Here is a 23,706-nt window from a genome sequence, read left to right as displayed (position 1 = left end):
AAAACGGCAGCCTGGAGGAGCTGTGCAGGCCTGAAAGGAGCGCCGATGGGAACGGTTAGGATAGGAGTCGCAAAGCCGTTGCCTGTAAGGAACTTAAGTCTTACACATTTTGGGGTTTTATATCTTGCCAGGAAACCATACAGGTTGCCTGTTCGCAAAATGCATGCGTTTCATTTATTTACCCAGCAGCTGACGACACTCACTGTGGATGTGTGAACTAATCTCGTTTTGTTTTAAAGTGATGTAAAAAAATATATGTATGCATCTGTGGAGTTTCATCCGTAAAGGTCAGTTCACACATGTATAAACGATGTTGCTGCCGTCAAGTGGTAAGCCTGTGAACCTGCCCACAGTGCGCCTGATTGCAAAAATAAATCAATAAACCATAGCAATCTGCAGTTCAGATTCATTAGGGCAGTTCATTTACTCAATAGCATCTTGTTTTGACCCTAGCCACGGAGTTCGTTTGGGAATAGCATACTTGGGCATAGTAATGGGAAGAGGAGCGGCCATCCTGGTTTTAACAGAAAATTCAGAAAGGAATTGTTTAAAGCTGGTTTTCTTCTTAACCTCAAACACAGCATTTTTTTTTTTACTTCAGGGCTATTAAGTTCAATGGAGCTTATTGAGGAATAGTTGCGTTTAGATTCCGAGACTAAGTGGGACTGAAGTCTGTGGGACAAAATAGGTTTAAATCCGATCCGTTAGGCTCAGCTACATTGGTAATCGGGCTTTTTTTTTTGGCAAATATAGTGAAGTAAATATAAATCACCAGGGTTGAGAAACATTCCAAATTCCCAGGTGCCGGGACTGGAGTATTAGATAACTACCGCTGTGCACAGCTAAAATACTACTTCAAACTCATGGGCATTTCATTTTTCAGTGCTTTTCCTAGCCTTGTAAACCATTACACCTGCTCAGGGCTATAAGAAGAACCTGCAGTTCTCTCTATTTGGGCCCTCCCATTCATTCCCCTTTCTAAAATCCCCTCACGCTGCATGCTGAACATTAGCCACTATCCATCTCAGAGCTTCATTCTCTCTGCAGCTTTCACCAGAAGAGGGCTATGTTTCTGCTAAGGAAGATTCCTTTTTCTACACTGCCCAGTCCTTTGAGGAGGAAGGGCCAGCTGATTCAGCCCTCTTCCATGCTGAGCTGGCTCTGGTTAGTGGCCACTTACTTTCCATGATAATGTGTTAAAACCCTTTTGATCTATGTTTTCATACCGAACAAAAATTTTGTCTCGCGTCAATGGAGAAACAGCCTTGATATTGTAACGTAAAGACGTATTTTAAAATGCTTGCTTAACTTCTTTTTTTAAGGGCTTAAAGGTTGTTTTGCTGGGTCGAGATGCTGATATCCGAATACACAACACACACACACAACAAACAAACGCACACCCACAGTCTTGAGAAAAAGTACACCCTCTTTGGTTTTACGTATCAGGACATAATAACAATGATCTGTTCCTTAGCAGGTCATAGAATTAGGTAAATACAACCTCAGACGAACAGCAACACTTGACCCTATTATACCGTGTCATGATTTATTTAACAGAAATAAAGCAAAATGGAGAAGTCACATGCGGAAGAAATAAAAATGAGGCAGTAACTTGGATTGGATTTCAAGAATAAATTCCATGTTTGCACATTATCCCGTTTTGAGAACCGTACATCGGTACAGGAAAAAGAAATTAAGGCTGCTGTCCTATGCTCTTCTAGGAGTAGTTAGTAGACACACAGGTATTTGTTTTTGAGTAGAAACACAAGATTGGGCTGTCAACCACTTATACAAAACAAGTGGTATTGACAAGAACGAGTTAAGCGGATGTGTATACCGCATTACAAAGTGAGGTTTTTGCTGCTGTTTTTCAGGTCATACTATATTGTTGCCACACTGTCTATTTAGAAGCTTGATGGATTCTTAGTTGGCTACAACTTCCATCGTTCAAACAAACTACAGCCGTACCTCTGGTTACGAATGCTTCAGGTTGCGTTCGTCACAGGATACGAACCCGCCGAACCCGGAAATACCGGAATGGGTTACTTCTGGGTTCAGCAATTTGTGCAGGTGCACAAAATGACGTCACACGCATGCGCAGAAGTGCCGAATCGCGTCGCGCACATGCGCAGACGCAGTGCTTCAGGTTGCAGACCTTTCAGGTTGCGAACGGGGCTCCGGAACGGATCCCGTTCGTAACCAGAGGTACCACTGTAATCACTTTTAAGTTTCAGTAGGAAGTTTTAATTCATGCACTTGTGATATCATGCAAGTGCAGGATTTGTAATAATATCCTTAATACATTATTATCGGCCATTAAAAGATCAGTGAAAAGTATTCTAGCTTTCAAGTTGGACAGTGTATATTTCTGAAAAAACCACAACCCTATTATTTCAAATAAAATGAAGGATTTGGTAGGCAGCTTTTGTATCATGAAGATAATTAAACTTTTTTTTTTAATGGACCTGTTTAGACAAACTTAAGGAGAGCACCACATCCTTAAATTGAACAATGGGACAGCAGATGAGATTTTCCCCCAGAGTTAGAAAATTATAGGAAACCATTCTCCTCTCCCCCAGCATCAACATCACCTGTCTATCACTTGATGTACTTGCAAATTCAGATCTAAATAATATTCTCAGATAACACTGGTGAATCATTGAATTTGAGGATACGGAGACATAGGTGAAAATGGAAATGAGCTCATTGTTTGCCCAAAAGATTTTGTATGTTGGAAATCAAAAAGAAAACTAAAACAAGGCACGGTAGCTAAGAAGTATTCATCCACAGATGCAAATGTTTGGGGCTTATGTGATACGAATGCGGCAGATAGCCGGACTGATTAAATTGCCTTTGCTGTTAGGTGGATTCAAGTGAGGCAGATCTAGTGGAGGAATCCACCTTCGAATCGCACTATTCCCCAGACCATGATGGTACATTCCAGTCTTCAGTTTCAGCTCTGCATGGCAGCGCCTGTGCCGATGATCTGAAGTATAACCTCTCACTACCCTCGTCGACTCCCAAGGTAAAAAGAAAAAATATATCATTTTTATTGATTGCGGTGAAGCGCCACTGAATGTGAAGTTTGCGTTTGGCTGCTGTATTGGATGTAGCAATGACTAATGTTGCCCCCGGTTGGTTCCATCTGCTCATCGGTTTGTTATTAGATTAAAGAGCAATTTCATTTGGGTAGTGTTGACTGAACTCAGACTTTCGGAGACCAAATGCATTTTGTGCTATATGAGGAGGACAACATCAATTTGAGGTGCTCTTGTTTCGCTTCTTAAAAAGAAGAATGGTTTCAATGAATCTTAATGATACTGGGGTATTTTCAAAAAGGTTAACGTAGAGTAACGAACTATTGCTCCAAAAATAACATTTCCGCCATATAAGACAGTGCTAATTTTCTCCGCATCTTTAATCGCAGCCAGTCGGTTAGTTACTATATCCCTTTAGTAAAGGTGATGTCGCAGTTAGGCTAAAATTAAATCAACAGCAAAATAGCATCAACATTTGACATTTACTTTAACCATAAAGAACAAGGTATTTTAAAAATGTTTTGATCCCATACCCAGTCCTGTTCCTTAGCATGATGGCGTCTCTTACATTTTCTTCCCATGTTAAGATTCCCGCCCTCCCTTCCATTTCTTGGCAACCTGTTAATTTTTTTTCCGCCTAAGCTTGAATAATTCCCTGTGTTTTTTTAATACTCATGGTAGTTCTGGCATCATCATTGCCAGTGATGTCGATCCGTTTTCTTGGTTGGTTTGCAGTGTATATTCCTGAAAATGGGAGTTGCGCTTCTTTCACACCTGAGGTTCACCAGCTGGCTGTATCCCTTCTGGAATGTATTTCAGTCTTACTGGCCATGGGGCTGACAGCCGGAGTTTATCTTATAATGGAATTTCCTAATCCACAACAGAATGTACCTTTGCTGTGCCAATCAGACAGATTGCATTGTTTAACTTGGTAATTGTTACTTAAAGGGATTAGACAGAGAGCATGCTGGGAAATGCACGTTCTACAACACATCTGGTCTTACAGAAGACATCACATTGGTGTTCCCAAAGACTCTCTTTCTGCCTCTCCTTTTACATCTACCAGAATGGCAGTGCAATCCTATACATGTCTTCTCAGAAGTAAGTCCTGTTGAGTTCAGTGGGGCTTGCAGTGGGGCGTATAAGACTGCAGCCCGAGAGTAAAATGCTAACACTCAAGCTTGGTAGCAATTCATGTTTCGCTTTGCCCAGATAAAAATAGCCAAACAGAAAGCAAAGCAATATACCATTTCAACTGAGCCAGCAACCTCTCTTCATACAGAGAGAGGTCGTCGTCGTCGTCGTCGTAGTAGTAGTAGTAGTAGTAGTAAATTTATTTATACCCCGCTACATCTGGCTGAGTTTCCAAAAAAATATTAAAATACCCTTCTAGAAGCAGGGGGACATGTGAAGTAGGGAATACTCACCTAAGAAACATTTTCGTCCTTAGAAGAACACAGGAAGCCCACACTTGGGCACCTCGAAATCATAGATCTGAAGTTTGGAATACAGGCAGTTGCAACTCCAAACGACAGACACATTGGAGTTTCGGCACAGTCATTATTTTGAAGAGGGGAAAAAGTTTATCTCAAATTTTACATGTTATGGAGCCTTTCTTCACACTTGCAGAATGAAGCTTTTTTGGGTAATTTATCTTAGATACAGTAGTTTGAGAGGAACATTGAAGCACTGATGGGTTAAGAAGCAAGCGGGGCATTAACTCCATTATTGATAGACGTGCATTCAAATAATGCTCCATTAGGAGCAGAGTCGCAGGGTTGTATCAAAAGCAGCACCAGTGAAATTACGCTTTTGCAGTGGCAGATCGGGTCACTTCCTGGTGGGGCCGGGTTGTGGTCCGGCCACCTAGCCACTCCTCTCAGCGTCAGGGCGGTACAGCGTCCCACGTCCCACTGGGGCAGACCCCGGCCACGTCAGGTTGCCAGGCAGCCAATCAAGTCGCTTGGGGGGTGGCCAGGGACAGTTTAAGCCTCGGCGCAACTCTGAGGCTTCCTCTTCTGTTCCCTCTCCTCCCGTCCCCCCACACTCTTCTCTAGAGGGTCCTTCAGCTGATCTTGAGGATGTGTGGAGGGCTGCAGGAGAGGAGGGGAAAGCTCTGTCCTGCTTGCACAGGACTGTTGTGCTAGTGGAGACAGAAGATTGGATATTGCCCTAGATGTTTAACTATATACATATTCAGGGTCAGAACAGTAGGTGCTGTTCAGGAATGCTGATGCCGTCTGAAATGTCTCGTGCTCTTTATGAGATTGTCAGTGCAGTTTGGTATCGTGTCTACCTGAAAATGTGCTGCCCTGAGCTTACTCCCAGAAAACTGGATAGTAAGGCTGTAGCCTTAGGGTGGTATTCAACTATGTGTACTCAGAGTAGATGCATTGAAATTAATGACTACGACAAAGTTTGTTGTTGTTGTTGAGTCGTTCAGTCGTGTCCGACTCTTCGTGACCCCATGGACCAGAGCACGCCAGGCACGCCTATCCTTCACTGCCTCTCGCAGTTCGGCCAAACTCATGCCAGTCGCTTCGAGAACACTGTCCAACCATCTCATCCTCTGTCGTCCCCTTCTCCTTGTGCCCTCCATCTTTCCCAACATCAGGGTCTTTTCTAGGGAGTCTTCTCTTCTCATGAGGTGGCCAAAGTACTGGAGCCTCAAGTACTGGAACAGACCTAACGACAAAGTTAGGTCTGTTAATTTCTGTAGGTCTATTTGGAGTGAAATCTGGTTGAATACCCTTGGGTGCTCTTGCCTGGAAGCAAGCCCCACTGAATAGAGTGAGATTTACTTCTGAGTAAACTTGTGTCGGTTTTGCTCTGATGGGCTGTAATTCTATGCACACTTACGGGGGTAGGTCTCCCGGAACAGTGTGAGACTTAACTTCTGAGTAGACGTGCAGAGATTTTAGTTCTATCTTGGTGATTGGAAAAAGCATTTAGTGTTTGCTGAATTCACTTTCAAGTGATGGGCAGAACAATAACATTGTTGTTGTTCAGTCGAGTCCGACTCTTCGTGACCCCATGGACCAGAGCACGCCAGGCACTCCTGTCTTCCACTACCTCCCGGAGTTTCGTCGTGTTGGCAGCTTCGAGAACACTGTCCAACCATCTCGTCCTCTGTCGCCCCCTTCTCCTTGTGCCCTCAATTTTTCCCAACATAAGGGTCTTTTCCAGGGATTCTTCTCTTCTCAAACAATAACATACCAAACTGTTGTTCAAAAAGAAAACATATAAGAATCAAATAAACTTTTAAAATCTTTTTTTTTTTTAATAGGCTGTTTGCAAAGAAAGTTCAAATGCCTCAGTCGGTTACCATTTACCAGACCAAAACCTGTACACCATGGATCTAATGCAAAGGGGAGCAGAGAACAGATCTTCTGCTGATGTATGTGTGGAACAGTCTGCTGGGATCACAAGAAAAGACCCAGTAACGCATTCTCCTAAGAAACAAGCTGAACATGAAAGCACAGGAACTTGGACAGCTGAAGCCTCACGCAATGCAAATTTAACTTCTAGATTGAACCCTGACGCTACTGGGAAAGTAAGTGTTTCATTGCGTATGTTTGTGAAGTAATGCCAATATTTCCAGGGATCACAAAACGGAACCGATAGCCTTCCGGATATTACTGTGCTTACGGACTCCCTTAATAACTCTGCCAGCCTTGATAGCCTGGTTGAATTGTGGAATAACAGGCTCCCCCTGCAACATGGTATACCTCCCAGGTGTCGTTCCATCAGCGCAGGTTCCTCTTGTTTAGGGAGCACCAAAGACAACTGAAGTGCTTGGCTTTGTTGTAAAGATGGCAATTTTGGTGATCAATTTATGGCCTAGGCCTGTTTCAAAGGGTTGTGCTCCTACTGTCAGCGTAGCATCAATTCTGTAAAAATGTTCTGAGCGATAGTAAGCAAGGGCTAAGTTTGCAGAGAGCTCCAAAGTGAAAGGGTGCAGGGATATACAAAGGGTTTTCTCTCTCTCATTCTTCTAGGTCAGGCTGATTTGCAGTACAAGCACACAGCAGGAGCTTATTCTTGGACGGAGCAGGAAGACTTTGGCATAAAATCAGGCATACAGTATACTCCTGCCTCCCTCTGCAGCACTCTGCTGCTGCTGCTGCTTGCACTGAAGAAGATAGCTTGTTTTATTTTCTTGCTTTGCTGCCAAGGAACTTGCATAAATGCTGATGTTTTAGCAGTAAACCATCGCGTTACTTCTTCTTTGTTATCCTTTTAGCTCAGCCATATTAATTTAAAGGGAAACAAGAGTTCTGTAAGCAAATTAGGAATTACACATTTTCTTATTACGCGAATGCCTAGCAGATTGGAAACCATCTGTAATTGGCAAATCACACTGAATCCGATAATGCTCTCCAGTTACTTGTCTCTATAAACTGACACTGTTTTTCTTCTTATCAGGACCACGTACTCTTGATGGAAAATAACAGCTTAACGCACGCTGGGAGGTATTCTGCAACCCTAAATACAAACAAAAACAAGTTTGAGAAGACGATTACTATTGCAAAGGGCAATTCAAGTTTAGGTAGTGTATCCGCATCACGTTTCTTGCCGTTGTTGTAATTTCTTCCTACTTGCTCCCCAAAGAGAACTGTGCAATGATATGAAAAGCAACAACAGACAAACCCATTGGGAGTGTGGCTGCTGTGTGGGCAATCTGCATCTTTTCAGGTCGTGGTGCTGTCTCCAGGAATATGTTTTTCTCAGGAGAGTAGGAAGATATTTCAACACAGGTGTTTTGTTTTGCTTTGTTTTGCTTTGCTAATTGGGTGGAATTCCTTCTATTGTTTTGCTTACGATATGGGCATGAGATTTAATGTGAGTCAGTAGTATCAAACCGACCTCCGTAATTCTAGTAATTAGTGGCGAGATGGGAAACATATGGCCCTTAAGGTATTTTTGGCTTTCAGCTCCCATCATCCCTAGTTGTGAGAAATGATGGGAAACGTAGTCCCAACAAGATCTTTCCAACGCGTTCGACATTGGGCTATCGGAATTAGTTAATGAAATTTATTGCTTGCATCTTTTAGCAAATACTTCAGCTAAGAGTTGCCGCAACCATGACACTGAGAAAACCCTCACAAGACTGTCTAATCTTCATAGGATGAACGAACAATAGCACATTGAGACTGCAGTCCTATATATACTGTTACTTGGAAGCAAGTCCCATTTATTTAAAATATTTATATCCTGCCCTTCATTGCAAGATTTCCCTGTGGGGAACAATAAAACTCATTCTAAAACCACAAAGCCATTAAACAGATGCAAGAGTGGGTCAGATTGCAATTAGCATCAGTTATAAAACTATAGAGCAACATCTATAAAAAATCTCTAGCTGAGCACTTAACAGTTTCCAAATGCTTGAGTAAATAACTATGTCTTGATCTGATGCCGAACTGAGAGGTGATGGGTGTTCCACAATCGGGGCGCAACCCCAGTGAAGCTTCTCAAGCCCTTGGCGTAGTGTATAACTCCTGGAAGCTGAACCATTTAAGTCAATGATACTTCATTCTGAATAGGATTGCACTGAAAAAAATAGCCATTCCTCAATGTTTCAGTGTGATGTACAGAATGCAGTTTGTGCTAGACGGCTGCCAAGAAACAGAAGTCGTGGTCATGCTCGCAGCTTTGCATAAATGTAAATATCAGCATTTTGCTCAGAATGATTATGTAAAAACTGCCTTATCCTAAAATAATAATAATAATAATAATAATAATAATAATAATAATAATAATAATATATTTGTACCCCGCCCATCTGGCTGGGTCTCCCCAGCCACTCTGGGCGGCTTCAATCAAATATTAAAATACATTTTAAATATCATAGATTAAAAACTTCCCTAAATTTCACATGTGATTTTATTTTTTATTTTGGGTGGGTGGGTGGGTAGGGAGGTTGTAGGTGATGGTTTGATTCTGTGGATGCATATCTGCTATTGACAAAAACACCTATGTATAAGTTATAGGTAGGTAGCCGTGTTGGTCTGCCATAGTCAAACAAAATAAAATAAAAAATTCCTTCCAGTAGCACCCTGGAGACCAAGAACAAACTTAGTTGGTCTCTAAGGTGCTACTGGAAGGACCTATGTATAAGGCTTAAGTTGACTGTTGTTTGGGGGTCTTCTCATAGGCTGGAATTTGCTACCATTGCATGTAATATAGGCTGCAAATTCATCTTCTTATTTTCTTCTTCTTTGAGGGATGACAGTAAGTTCCAATAAAGATGGCTCTGGAATGATAGTCCGCAGCATTATCCACGGGGGTTCCATAAGTCGCGATGGCCGCATTGGTGTCGGGGACTGCATTCTGTCTGTCAATGAGGAACCCACAACTAATTTAACCAACGCACAGGCACGAGCTATGCTGCGGAGACATTCCCTCGTCGGACCAGATATAAAGTATGTAGAGTCAGTTGGTGCAAGAACAATGTCTGGTGTGTTTATTTATTTATTATCTTTAAAAAATAATCCTGAAGGATAATCGCATTCCACACTTACCTTGAAGTTACGTTCTGAATTCAGGATTTAAATGGCTAGAATCAGGCACCCCCAAACTCGGCCCTCCAGATGTTCGGGGGCTACAGTTCCCATCACCCCTGACTGCTGGTCCTGTTAGCTTGGGAATGATGGGAGTTGTAGTCCCAAAACATCTGGAGGGCCGAGTTTGGGGATGCCTGGGCTAGAATTAACTCGAAATTGCCAGTGTGAGTCCAGGAAGAAAATGCAAGATTGTTATTCTCAGCACGGTCTGCTCTTACCCAAAGTTTACAGCTTTTAATGAGCATCCGTAAGATTTAAGTCTTGATTTAAATCTGCCAGTCCTCCCTGGGGTGCATTTTTTTCCCCTTTACACCCACTCTGGGATCCCTTCAAATTCAACCTATCAGCCATGTTAGGTGGGTTTGTAACAATGAAAGGCAACACGTTGACCAATAAACAATAAAGGCACTAATTCATTAAACATCTCATAATAGAGGACCACATACTTTTGTAAATATGGTTCCTAACACGAAAGTCTCTGAAAGTAATATAAGTCGTATAAATCTACATAGGCTTATGACCACTGGTCCTTAGAATACTACTCCTTTTATTGTTGAGTCGTCCTGAGGAAGATTATTTCGAAACAGTGTGATCATTCGGATCACGTTCTGCACACGATCACTTTTGCACCACTCCACGTGAATCTTCGTGCATCCCGAGACTGATCATTGTATTGCCAGACGTACATTAATCACAGCGATCGCTTAAAAGACTTATACGACTTATATTACTTTCAGAGACTTTCGTGTTAGGAACTATATTTACAAAAGTATGTGGTCCTGTATTATGGGATGTTTGTTACATTTAATGAATTAGTGCCTTTATTGTTTGTTGGTCAACGTGTTGCCTTTCATTGTTACAGTTTAAGGGTTTGCAACACAGGGGTTAATTGGATGTTAGGTGGGTTTGACAAAAAACATTTTATGGTCTCTTGCTGATTAGTGACAGCATCAGATTGTCTTCCTTACGTTGGCAAGAAGGGCTCCTCTTTGCACTAGTACACTTGCTGGTTTCCCTTCACCCTCACAAGGCAGCGAGTGTGCCAGCCCCCACTTTTTTTCCACAAGCAGATTCCTCCAGCTTCTGGCAGATGCAAGCATGTTCCCATGGGACCCCAGTGGCGGAGCAAGGCTCCGTGGTACCCGGGGCGGCAAAGGAAACGCCCTGGAGAGGGGGGAGGCGTGACGTCATATTGTGCCGTCACGACGCCCCGCCCCTGGGGCGTTTCCGGGAGTGCCGCCGCCGCTTCTGCAGCCCCCTTTTAAGCTCTGCGGCTCAAAAGGAGACTGTGGAAGCGGCGGTCCGATGACAGAGTGCGCCTGTGCGAAATGTCGCACAGGCGCACTCCGGCGTCGGGCCGTGCGCTGCCGCTCCTGGGGGACGGAGGGAGCGGCAGCGTGGGAATGGTGGAGGGGCTGCCGCTTGTCACCACCACGCGCTGCCGTTTGCTCCGTTGCCCCGGGAGCAGCAGCACCGCACACACCGTGCGCTGCTGCTCCCGGGGGGGCGGAATGAACGGCGGCGCGTGGGGTGACAAGCGGCAGCCCCTCCCGCCACTCCCCACGCATGGCCGGTCACCCCAGGAGCAGCAGCGCTGCACGGATGGGGTGCTCGCTCGGCCGTGCGCTGTTGCTCCTGGGGTGACGGAGGGAGCAGCAGCGCTTGGGAATGGCGGGAGGGGCTGCCGCTTGTCACCCCACCCGCCCCCACCGCACCCCCCTAGCGTTGCCCCTGTGGGACCCAAGTTGTGCAATGTCTCACTGAGCGGAGAGAGCTGTGCCCCGATTTATTCTGCTGTATGGACTGCATGCTTGGTGCAGGAAGAACCTCTGCTCTCTGCTCCTTGCTCTTTGATGGGGAGAAAACTTGGATTGCGCACCTCCTGCGACTGAAGACCTTTGCTCTTGAAGATAAACTAGGGAAAATGTTGGGATTTTTATAAGGGAAGTTTACACTCTGTTTGCCAAAGATTATTTTCTTTGAGAAAAATCTCGGTAGTGAAAAAGTGGCTAATTACAGAAACTATGACACATGGCATTAAGACAGAAGGATAATGTTTTAAAGTAGAACTCTCAGTACATCTTTGACAAATATCAGGAAAGCAGTTTATCTTGCATCTACGTTTGTGTTTCACACATGTAGACTTAGAGGCGGGGTAGCTTGTTACTTGAAAGAGGCACAAAAATCTAAATAAAATACAGTTAATTAAAATAGTTTGCCGCCTGCTTACTCTTTGAAGACAACAGCAACAGGTGTATTATCTTTACTGCATGTTAGGTGTTCAGGCATACTGTAAGATAGTTTCAGGTAACCCAGGTCATTTACAACAAACTGGTGTAACCCATAACTTCCTGGACCTATTAGTGGTATCGTTGTCATTTTCTTAAATTGCATGTATGTAGTAAAGGGTAAATGACCCCTGGACGGTTAAGTCCAGTCAATGGCGGAAGGTAAATGCATGTTGTAGGCCCTTTATGAATAGAAAAAAATCCTCTTTACACATTGAGGTGAGCACAACTCGCTTCCAAATAAGGGTCCTTAGGTTGCTATCCTATCCAATCAGAAGCAGACCAAATGTTCAGTTCCTCTGGGCATGCCTGTCTTATCTATCTCTATCTATCTATCTATCTATCTATCCAAACATGTACATTTTTTTCTAAGCAGACAAGCAGATGTGCGGCCTCACTTCTCACTCCACCTTACAATTTCTGTAATAATACTAGGCTTTGCTTTTTAGCAGCAGTCGTAACAGCTGCTTGTAACATCTGCCAGATAATTACCGAGCTGATTCAGGATTCACCTGCCTTCACCGAACGTGTGGAGATGAATCTCTGATCAAGGAAATAAAAGATTGATTGCCGTTCCATTTTTCATGCTTGTTAATAATCACCGCTATACACTCCCAATAAAGAGCAGATGCTTTCTGTTGGGAGGTGTGGGTAGAATGGAGGTGGAAAGGGGAGAAGAGGAGGGAGAATAGGAGTGCACACTTTTAATGGCGCGTGTGCGCATCTTGCATTCAGCACAAGTCACTGACATTTGTTAACACCATTGTAAAAAGACGCTGCGTCATATGCTTCACATTCTAGATCTTCTCCAACACCTGCTGATGATCAGGCCCCCTTTTATGTGTGTATCGGTGATTTAAAAGCTCATTATAGCTCTATGTTGCAACTTGTCTGTTAAACCATTCATGCTTTCATAACACCCAAAGTAGCTGGGATATATCCAGATATAGGTACAGCATTATGTACGCAGACTTACATGGCTGCCTTCATCCAATTAGTCCATTACTAGAATCGACGAGTTGATTCATTACCCAATTACATTACAGTGTACTGGCGTTTTTGGAGGTATTTAATAAAGGTAACTTTTTTTGGTCTTCTTAAATAGCACAGTAAAATAAGATATCGGAGGTGAATTCATCTTCAAAGGGGAGAGGTCCGTTTATGAGAGTGAGTTTGATTGTTCACAGTTTTCCTTTACTCGACAAGTCAGCCTGCCAACTGAAAAGCAATAACCAGTGACACGGGGCAGAGTATTTTTCTGGACTAAAACAGAAGACACGTTCCATCCTATGCTTAAAAAGTCAAACATGCGTATATTTACTCACGTAGTTTCCAGGGGGGGAGAGAGAGAGATGCTAAGTGTAATTCATCCTCTTTTCAACCACTGGCTAGCTGCATTAGTACAGGCAACCCCCGTTTTCGGCGTGACAGATATGTGTGCGATCGCACACACGTGCATAGGGCAGAACCTGGAAGTGACATGGAAACATCATAAAAGATAACACTCAAAGTGCACAACAGTCGGGGGCAGTGGCGGAACGGGGTGTTTGAATTGCACACGATTTCACACAAGTGTGCAATGACCCGGGACGCAACCCCTGTGGAAATGGGGTTTTGCCTGTACTGCTTTTTGTTTCAGCACCCTACATTCCACTTTGCCCAGTCAGGACTCAGGTATAGGATTTTTGCTTTCTGAAAAACAATGATGCTTTTTCCAGTCATCTGTGACACAGCTTCATCTGGGATTCGGAGCCTTTCCTATTCTGATAGGCAGAGAGTGGCAGATACATGCAACACGCCACATAATTCAGTTCATGTGTATTCAGAAGTTAAGTCCCTTTGAATTCAGTAGGACTTACTCCTAGGTAATTGTGTATTTAGGTCCAGTTACAGGTGGGTAGCCGTGTTGGTCTGCCATAGTCGAAACAAAATAGAAAATTCTTTCCAGTAGCACCTTAGAGACCAACTGAGTTTCTTCTTGGTATGAGCTTTCGTGTGCATGCACACGAAAGCTCATACCAAGAACAAACTCAGTTGGTCTCTAAGGTGCTACTGGAAAGAATTTTCTATTGTGTATTTAGGATTACAGTCATAATGGCTTGATTTTGCAAAGCACACCAGCAATTGTCATAGCACACGACTGTGCTCCTTCTCACTGCATTTATGCATTCAATCTGATTATATACTGTGGCTTTTCTGCATTGCTATACAACTGTGTATCGCAAAACTAGTAAAGATACCTGAACACTCTTTCCCAAGGTGCTAGTTACTGATACAATCACGGATGTACTGATATCTGGATTAATCTCACTGTCATATTTTCTGTGACGCTAATGTTTTACTCTCTCCACTGTGTAACCAAAAGACTCTAGTTGCCAAGCCTGTTGACTGTATTGTATTGTAAATTGTCCTGAATGTGATCACAGATTTCTTTATTTGGTATATTTCCTATCATAGTATGTACAGAAGGCTTTTTTTTTTTTTGCGTGGCTATAGAATCAAGCATGCAGTTGATTTCTTCTAGTATTGCATGCTGCCTCACGTTTACACCCCTGTCTTCTGACTTTATTTAGCACAGGATATGATCTATTTTTTTTTATTTTGCTTACTTTCTGAGTGCCGAGCTGATGTGTAGTCAGTTTAGTCCTTTCCAGCTTCAGTTTTTTCAGCCTTTCCTGCCAATTATGGAATCTAAAGTGGATGGGCTTGTGAACCATCTCTCCTTTTTATCATATACTTCTTCCTAAGATTGTCTTTCAACCCAAAAGAATGCTGTACAACTACCCAATTCTACTCTCATTCTCCATCTCATCTAAAAGTTTGAAATTGTGACGTTTGTTGGAATTTTTTTTGTTGAATGAATGAATGAAGTTTCCTCTGCTCTGGAGGGAAATGTTCTTATCTCTCTATATAGTGCTAGATTTTTGATTTATTTATCCATGTGATTTATTTATCAATGTGATACCATTTTCATCTCTAACGTTACCATAGCTTTATTCACTTTCCCCCCTAGTTACAATCGTGTGTTTTGTTGCATTTAACAGTTTAAAAGAATCATGTTACCTCTATAAATACCACCATCTCTCCAGACTTTCTGACCACTAAATTTCTCTCTAAAACGAGCACTTTAAAGGAATAACCTTCAAAACAACAAGGCGGCATTTTAGCCAGAATGGATGTCTGCAAACAGCAGGGGTAATTTCATCCCAGACAAGTTGATACGGTCGATTTATTGATTGGCAGTGGGGAACAGTAATGAGGCATAAGGAATTTTTGGTTTTGGTTTTTAAAAAATCAATTTTCCATATTTGTGATTGCCCTTCTGAAGCACCCAAGTTGATGTCCAAGGAATAAAGCAAAAACAACCCAATTAAAAATATTCCAATGCATTAGCTGCTTTAATCCTTCCTGTTGTGTGTGCAGAAACTTCTTGGAGAGACTGCTCTACAGTTGCGGTGCCATTGCTAAGAACATCCTGCTTTGAGTTCCAAACCACCTAATCTCAGAGGAAGGAAAATGGTACCCAGAGGAAGGCTATATCAGTTGATATGAAAGGGGATGTGTGTAGCTAGTGGCAGTTTTGCACTAGTAGAAACTGCTTCCAATCATGCAAGGCAACACAATTTTCAAAACTACCACCACTGCACACACAAAGAGGTGCTACAGCCCTACAACTCCCTGCTGTTCCAGAGGACCTTCCAACCTTCAGGAGCAGTTTCTTTTTAACAGACTGCGGTAGGCTGCAGTACTTAGGAAGAACTAGTGAGTACTGTGAGAGGAAGTGCTTTTCACCTTCCTCTTCTTCCAAGAGGAAGTGCTTTTCTCCCACACAAAACTATTATTGGTGGCGATCCAGAGAGAAGCAGCTCTTGAAAGTAAAATTGGATCCACGTGTTTCTGTCACCACACCTCTGAATATTAGCTGTCATGCTTTTAGCATTTTCACCAGTTTTAGAGCCCTGCATATATCATTCATTGTTATTTCTAGGTCATCCAAATAAGCAGAAAGGTTCTGAGTCGTGGCCTAGATCTTGGTATCATGCTCTTGTTTTGAATTGTTGCACACCCCATTAATTCAAAGAGAGACTTTTGGCTCAAGAACCAAGTAGTGCGGCTGGAGAAGGCCTTAAAAATCTTGACTGCTTGTTACTGAGCTATTCCTCAGACACCTGCAGCATCTTAGGTTTATGTTTATGTTTCATATTGCAGCATTACCTATGTGCCAGCAGAGCAGTTTGAAGAGTACCAGGCCAGCTTAGGGCAGCAGCTAGAAGGGAGAATGCCACTAGATGTTTTTCTTCGCATGTTGTCAGGTAATCTACTACGCCATATTGCTATAATCCTCTCTTTTGCCTTTGTTTACACATCATATGCTAGTAGCCCTGAAATTCTACCTCCATGCTTGCCGGAGCAAAACACTTTTACTAAAAAACGATAGGCAAATGTCTGGCATCTGTTTACTCTAGACAATAATATGGTGGTTGTGTTTTTTTTAAAGCACAGACAATACTGAGGCTAGCCAATGATTTGCTTCAGAAAAGTTGTTCACCATTGTGCAAAGATTTTGGCTTGTACTAAGCCAGAGTTACCTGTGTGAGCTTAATGGGGAACTGTTTTTGATACAAGCCAGGATCGTCACAGCAAAGGCAGAACTTAATTGTGAGGAGGGACCAGCCCCAACACCATTTACAGCATAATAAATCATTGTTTTTCTCCCCGAAGAGAAAATAATGGTAATTGACTAGTCGTCATTCTCTCTTCCTCTCTCTCTCCTCTCCCCCCCCCCCACATTCTTAACCTCCTCAAGTGACTTTTCCTACAACTGAGAATAGGATTATTTCAGAGCAATTATGAAATTACAAGAAAGGTTTACGAAATTTAGCAATATGTTCACAGATTGGATTTGGGTTGGCATAAGCTACGAATGGATACCAGTTTTTGAATGAAATTGTCAATGTGACTTTGTGAACCATCTTGTCCAACTGGTATTGCCTTCAAATGGAAGGCAGTTGTGTGTCATGGAGTGCTATTCTGAAAACTAGGGATGTGAGGAGGGGGAGGAGTCCATATGTACCAGTAGATATAAAATACTACCTGCAGTTTTTGGATCTCGATTGATATACATAATATAGAATCACCCCCATTTCCTATACATTCTTATCCTTCTTCCTATTCTTGTGCCCTTGTTATTGTCTTTGTTGTGTTTTATTTTCTCAGTGTGTTGCAAGGTTGAATTTTTTAATCCCCACCCCCCAAAAGCCCCAAGAGTTCAAAAAACAATGTAACTGGAAATTGGATCCATTCTAGTCTGCTTGACTGGGGAAAGTGCTTAGATTGTTTGATTTTTTTAAAAAAATGTGAGCAAGGCTATAATCCTGGATTGTATTCAGTTAAGTTATATTCTGAGTAGACCCATTGAAATGGATGGACTTGAGTTAGTCACACCATTAATTTCAATGGGTCTACGCTGAGTAGAACTAACATTGGTTATGATCCTCAGTCTTCAGAAAGATGAGAGGTGCCATTTGTAGGTTACTAAAGCATGCTGTACATGCCCTTGTTATTAACAGAGAAATTCCAGAACTACCAGAACGGGAAGAAGGTGAAGGAGAAGAAAGTGAACTTCAGAATGCAGGCTACAGTAACTGGAACCAACCAAGGAGGTATGTGTGTTTCTGCTACTCAGATAGAAGAGTTTTGGATTTAATATCCTGCTTTATCATTACCCTAAGGAGTCTCAAAGCGGCTGACATTCTCCTTTCCCTTCCTTCCCCACAACAAACACTCTTAGCAGATAGCCCTCTTAGCAGTTTATTTTGGTACAGTGTCCAGTTTCTCACATTATATTGATTTGGGGGCACAGCCAGAATGCCTGGATAACTGGAAATCAAGATAAATTGAAATCTTAGTTAATTCATAAGGCATGCTTACCAAATCTTCACCGTGATCAACTCTTGCCCGTAAACCTATGTCCGTTGTTTGGGTTTAATTATTTACTGTGTTTTATCTTGCATTTCATTCTGTGAACCACCCTGGGATCTTTTAATGAAGGCTGATATATATTTTAAAAAATTGATAGATAAATAAATAAATAACTAAAAAGTAAGAAGGAAACTGTCAGTGGAAGTTGTTGCTACTTAAATCTTAGTAAGGTTGTGCGAGACATGCCCATTTAATTTCAGCCCTATTGTTGTAAGAACCAAAAGCCCAGCTGTTTCCTTGGTGATTGCATTGTGAAGGGCTTGAATGAACAGTTTCTGATTTTGCCCATATTTGTTTTCCTGTTTAATGAAAGATTCTCCCCTCGACTCAAAATGGCACAATCCTAAATAACCACCGAAAGTGACAAAAAGTATCTTCAGCCTTAAGTTCAAGCGCGCTGAGATGCAATTTGTAAAAGTTGCAGACTTGTAGTGTAGATGCGCTGTATTTCTTAACGTATTTGTAATTATAGGGTTGAACTCTGGCGAGAACCCAGCAAGTCGCTGGGAATCAGCATTGTCGGTGGACGAGGAATGGGAAGCCGGCTGAGCAGTGGCGAAGTCATGAGAGGAATCTTCATCAAACACATTCTTGAAGACAGCCCTGCTGGCAAAAATGGAACCTTGAAAACAGGAGATAGAATAGTGGAGGTACTAGATCGCCCTCCACGTTCCCCACAGTGAAAGCCCCCAACCTCCTTACACACATTTAATGGGAATGCTGGTTGTTCTAAGAAGATTGACTTCCAGAAGTAGGATGCATGTTGTGAACAGCTTGTGGCATGACTGAAACAGATCTGTTGGGCTCAATTGGTAGAGCATGAGACTCTTAATCTCAGGGTCATAGGTTTGAGTCAGCCCTGTTTAGGGAAGTTTTTAATGTGTGATATTTTTGTATTTGATTTTTGTTGGAAGCTGCCCAGAGTGGCTGGGGAAATCCAGCCAGATGTGTGGGGTACAAATTTATTATTATTATTATTATTATTATTATTATTATTATTATTATTATTAAGTCCCCACGTTGAGCAAAACATTCCTGCATTGCAGGGCGTTGAGCTTGATGGCTCTGGTGGTCCTTTCCAACTCTATGATCCTATGAAATGATTTCTATTACTATTGTACATTTGAATTAAGTATTTGTTCTGGTACCCATGGTTTGTGTCCTGCAAGCACCATGGTTTCCACCTCTGGAAGTTTATAAACTCTAATGGTTTCTCACCTCTCCGTGATTTATAGTGGATGGTTTAATTCTCAGTCAACTCATAAGAACTAAAGTGGTAAAGAGAGCTCTTCCCATGAGATTTCTAATGTTAAAATTGCAACTAACCACTAGCATGCTGTAGCTTGGCTTCAATAGTGACCAAAAACACAAATTAACTTACTAACACTAATATTATAACCTCATTTTCTTCTGATGCCAAAACAGCCTTGGATTCTTGCCTTAGACATCTGCACAACTGGAGGCCTCCTTTCAGGAAGTGCTAAGTCTTAGCCTTTCTTGGAAAGACTGCATTTTGCAGCTCTTGAGGGAGTCTAAATGGCAATGCCTCGCCTTTTCCCTTCCTTCCCCCTCCCTTTAAATGAATGTTGTACTTTATACGCATGTTAATTGAGCCTTCCAGCAATCCCAATGAAGCATGTAAACACAATCTTGCTTTGGAAATGCGATTTTTAAATTTTATTTGCAGGAGCGTTTTAGAAACTCTGTTCACTGCTTACAAATTATGACCCATCCTGAGGCTTCTCTCTCTCTCTTTTAAAGAAATAAGTACACATGTAAACTGACATACATAGGTGGTTTGTCTGCTGTCGACTGATAATATATTGAATTTGAGGCTGGATCTATACACATTTAAAAAACACGTTGCAGAAAAATGCGTTATAAAAGCTGTTAATGTAAAACACCATTAGTGACAGATCACAGCTCTACAGTGCCATCTGGTGTCACGTGTTTATAATGCAGTTATAATGATACAGTTGATGAGTGTGTCTGAGTCCTGAGTTTTCTCAATGATTCACATATATTTATCTCAATATCCTTGCAGCAGCCCTGTAAGGTAGGTCAGGATTATTCTCCTCATATTGCGAAAGATGGGACTCAGGCTTGGATAAAGTGCTTTGCTTAAGGTTAAAGCTCTTGAATGGAACAAGATTTGAACTACGGGCTCCTCATTTGCAGCTCGGTCTCCTTAACACTGCACTATCCTGAAGGCCTGATGTCAGAAAAGGCTGTCCCTAGTTTTTTTTGCTTGTTATGTTTTCACCATGACAAAGAGAAGCCAAATACATTTTCTAGAAATTGCTGCGTTGCTATTTTCTAGCTGCGTGTACCATCGTGTTAAGCTTAGGCCTTACGATTTCAGGTGGACGGAATTAACCTCAGAGACGCAAGCCACGAACAAGCTGTGGAAGCCATACGGAGAGCAGGCAACCCAGTAGTCTTTATGGTACAAAGCATTATAAACAGACCAAGGGTAAGCATATGAACTGTGGGGGGAAAAAAAGATTTGCAGAACCAAAATATGCAGGGAGAAATTAAGCATCCGAGGTTGTGTTATTTTGGGGAGGACATTTGCACAAAGCTAAGGGCAGGATTCGTAGTGGTTGCAATTAGTGCACACACGCACGCATGCAAACTAAACAAAAAACCAGTCCTTGAAAACCTACTTTAGAAAGGATTTGTAAGACAGTGCAGGTTTCTGGATCAAAGCGAGTGGTGGCAACCAAAAAAACATAATGTACATTTCATTAGGCGTCGTGGAAAAGTTGTAAGACAGGGTTTCCCAAACTTGGATCTGCAGCTGTTTGTTGTTGTTTTTTAATTATTATTACTACAAATTCCACCACCCCTATCTAGCAGGACCAGTGGTTAAGGATGATGGGAATTGTAGTTCAAAAGCAGCTGGAGACCCAAATTTGGGAAACACTGTTCTAACAGCTCTTCCACACCACGCAGTTGTTGAGATTATGAGACTGCTCCTTCAGTGCAGCCGAGACCCTCCTGCCCCACAGCACCTGTGTATATCCCATCTTGATTACATGCCCGTCAAACATGGCAGCTGGCGACAGCTGTGGGCTGTGCATGGCCTGCACAATCTGCATGGGGCAGACTAGTTGCAAATGCCCATTGCACCCAAATGCCCCCTTTTGTTTCAACACTTGTAAAGCATTAACCAGGAGGGATGGAAACTTCCTGTGCAGATGGCGCCGTTCAAGTATGCAGAGGGACTTGTTTCGTTTTGCTTCACTTCACACTTTTAGCAACTTGTGCTGCATGGGCGACACAAACACCAGCAAAATAGTCTTAATATAGTAGCTTGCGTTATTTGTAACTACACTTCCTCCTCGTAGATTCGCTGTAAAGCTGCATGTCTGATTCACGAGCTGTTTCACAAACTTTTTGTTTCCCAGCCAGAATCTCTCTATAGCTCTGTATCGCCCTCTGCTCCCAGCGGGCAGAAACCTAACAATCCATTTTACCACCAGTCGTTGCAGGTAAAGTCGCATGGAGTAGCTTTGCTGAATATTGGTGACTGTGTGCGAGACGCTGTTTGAGGCTTCTGCATTTGCTGTGGCATGGACAAAAGCATCGCTTCTAGCTTGTGCTCTCCGTTGAAAACCGTTGTTGTGTTTTTAGAGACAAGATCCTATAAGGGGATTCCCAGTCATTGGTCACAGACAGTCACCCACAGAACTAACCGGGTCCTATAATGAGAGTTACCTTTTAATACAGCTTTGTTAAGCAAAAAAAAATATCCAGCAATTTTAACAGGTTCCACCAGTGCATGATGTGGGTGGGAAATGGCTAAGTGTTACCTAGGGGATATGAATGATTACTGTGGCCAGTTATGTATTTTGTTTTGAAACAACTATTTAACTTGCTTGTTTAATAAGTTAAGTATTGTGTTGTGCATCCCCCCCTCCCCCGTAACTTATTTGCAAAGGATGGGAGTTGCGTTGACAAGCCTTTTCAGATTCTGCTTACCACTATGTTTTTATAAACATTTAAAGCATATACCATACTTTTCCGTGTATAAGACTAGGTTTTTTTAAACTTTAAAATTATGTGAAAACTGTGGGTCTTCTTACACACGGATAGGGAAGGGTTGGGATTTCTTAAATTGGAGTTCCTAAAAATAGGGGGCTTCTTATACATGGGGGCGTATTATACACAGAAAAATATGGTAATTTATTGTCTGTCGATGTAATATTTACGCCTTGTTAATTGTAACAACAGTGGCAACAGGATATGTAAGTACAGTGGTACCTCTGGTTACGTACTTAATTCGTTCCGGAGGTCCGTTCTTAACCTGAAACGGTTCTTAACCTGAAGCACCACTTGAGCTAATGGGGCCTCCCACCAGAGCACAATTTCTGTTCTTATCCTGAAGCAAAGTTCTTAACCTGAAGCATTATTTCTGAGTTAGCGGAGTCTGTAACCTGAAGCGTATGTAACCCGAGGTACCACTGTATCCTTGTACATTCTGATCCTGTCCATTTTTATTTGAAAGAAAGTCCCATTGTGTTGAGTGGAATTTACTTCCAAATAAGCAGGCATAGGATTTGTTAGGAGACTGGGAATACCCCATGGGCTTTGGAGCTTTCATTATCTGTTGCCCTTGTGTTGTGCTCACTCTCTTCGTCACATCTTGCATGGGGATTCCCCCTTCGTTCAGTGTCTAAGCTAATGATGACATAGGACCAGGGTGGATATATATATACCAAGTCTTACTATATATATATGTGTGTGTGTGTGTGTGTGTGTGTGTGTGTGTGTGTGTTACAGAAAGACTCATTCTAGCTGGTATAATCTTAATATCTTATTTTTTTCAGAGTAGTTTTTACAGTTATATCAAAAATTACTGATTTGGTTATACTATTAGAAATATGTAGACAGATAATTATGAAATTGTTGTGAGGTTTGATAAGCCAAATGTTTATATTTGGACAACTTCTCTGCTGTACTTTATTGGAAGGAGAATAATAATCATTTCCTCAATAACAATTTGAACAATATATTTAACTACTAAAACAATAACATTATGGAATACGTATCCATGTTTGTTAACTGATGTGGTTAAACATTTTTTTAAAAAAAGACTGATTTTAGCACACGTGAAAAAATTAAAACAAATCCTTATTTCCTGTAACTTAAACAGAAAACTATATTTAGAAAGGTTTTTCCTCCAGAGGCATTTTATTTTAAAATCCAATTTATTTTAAAAAAATTATACACACACACACACACACACACACACACCCTGCATAGGACAACATCTATAGTGGTGCTAATCATGGTTACGTCAGACCACAACTTCCAACCTACTTCTAACTATGGCTGACAACTGTGGTTTGGCGGTAACCATGAGGTCCTCCTCCTAATCCCTTATCCACCAGGCAGCTTTGTGCCTGGCATATGTTATATTGTTTTCATGCTACCTATGCTGGATCACAGCTACTGCTGTGGTTGCGCTAAGAGGCAAACCCTCCCACTGCACTAACATAAATTATGGATGTGTGTACCTGCTTTTATAATTTGGACTTGCAATGATAATGAAGGGATATTTGGAACAATCTTGGTGCAGTCCTGTTCCTTTTCGAGATGCTTAAAACCACGGAGAGGTCTCATGCATAAAGGGCGGTACAAACATGCATGCAGGTGCAACACTCGACACCCTTATTTATCCGTGATTCTCAGCCGGAATGTGTGAATTGCCATCGGAATGCATTGTGTCTGAAATTCTGTGGTATTTGATCCATGACCACCATTTTCACACATGGATTTGACCAGGGGTCAGCAAACTTTTTTGGGAGGGGGCCGGTTGACTGTCCCCCA

At 42.1% G+C, this 23,706-nt stretch overlaps 1 protein-coding gene across 1 annotated transcript in view; it reads left to right on the top strand.

Moving 5' to 3' along the window:
* The first annotated feature begins 36 nt into the window (after nucleotides 1-36).
* The window catches only part of LOC117060754 (multiple PDZ domain protein-like), a 58,052-nt gene continuing 34,382 nt past the window's right edge, over nucleotides 37-23,706 (top strand). Inside the window, 9 exon segments of the mRNA XM_033173273.1 lie at nucleotides 37-84; nucleotides 1,048-1,164; nucleotides 2,864-3,025; nucleotides 6,325-6,591; nucleotides 7,464-7,587; nucleotides 9,262-9,460; nucleotides 17,460-17,552; nucleotides 18,344-18,521; nucleotides 20,234-20,344. Coding sequence (XP_033029164.1) covers nucleotides 46-84; nucleotides 1,048-1,164; nucleotides 2,864-3,025; nucleotides 6,325-6,591; nucleotides 7,464-7,587; nucleotides 9,262-9,460; nucleotides 17,460-17,552; nucleotides 18,344-18,521; nucleotides 20,234-20,344 — 1,290 coding nt within the window. The 5' untranslated portion in view covers nucleotides 37-45.

This window comes from Lacerta agilis, chromosome 16 (genome assembly GCF_009819535.1).
Source record: "Lacerta agilis isolate rLacAgi1 chromosome 16, rLacAgi1.pri, whole genome shotgun sequence".
NCBI lineage: Eukaryota > Metazoa > Chordata > Lepidosauria > Squamata > Lacertidae > Lacerta > Lacerta agilis.
Note: the sequence above shows the minus strand (reverse complement) of the source record. Positions and strands in the feature narration are given on the sequence as shown.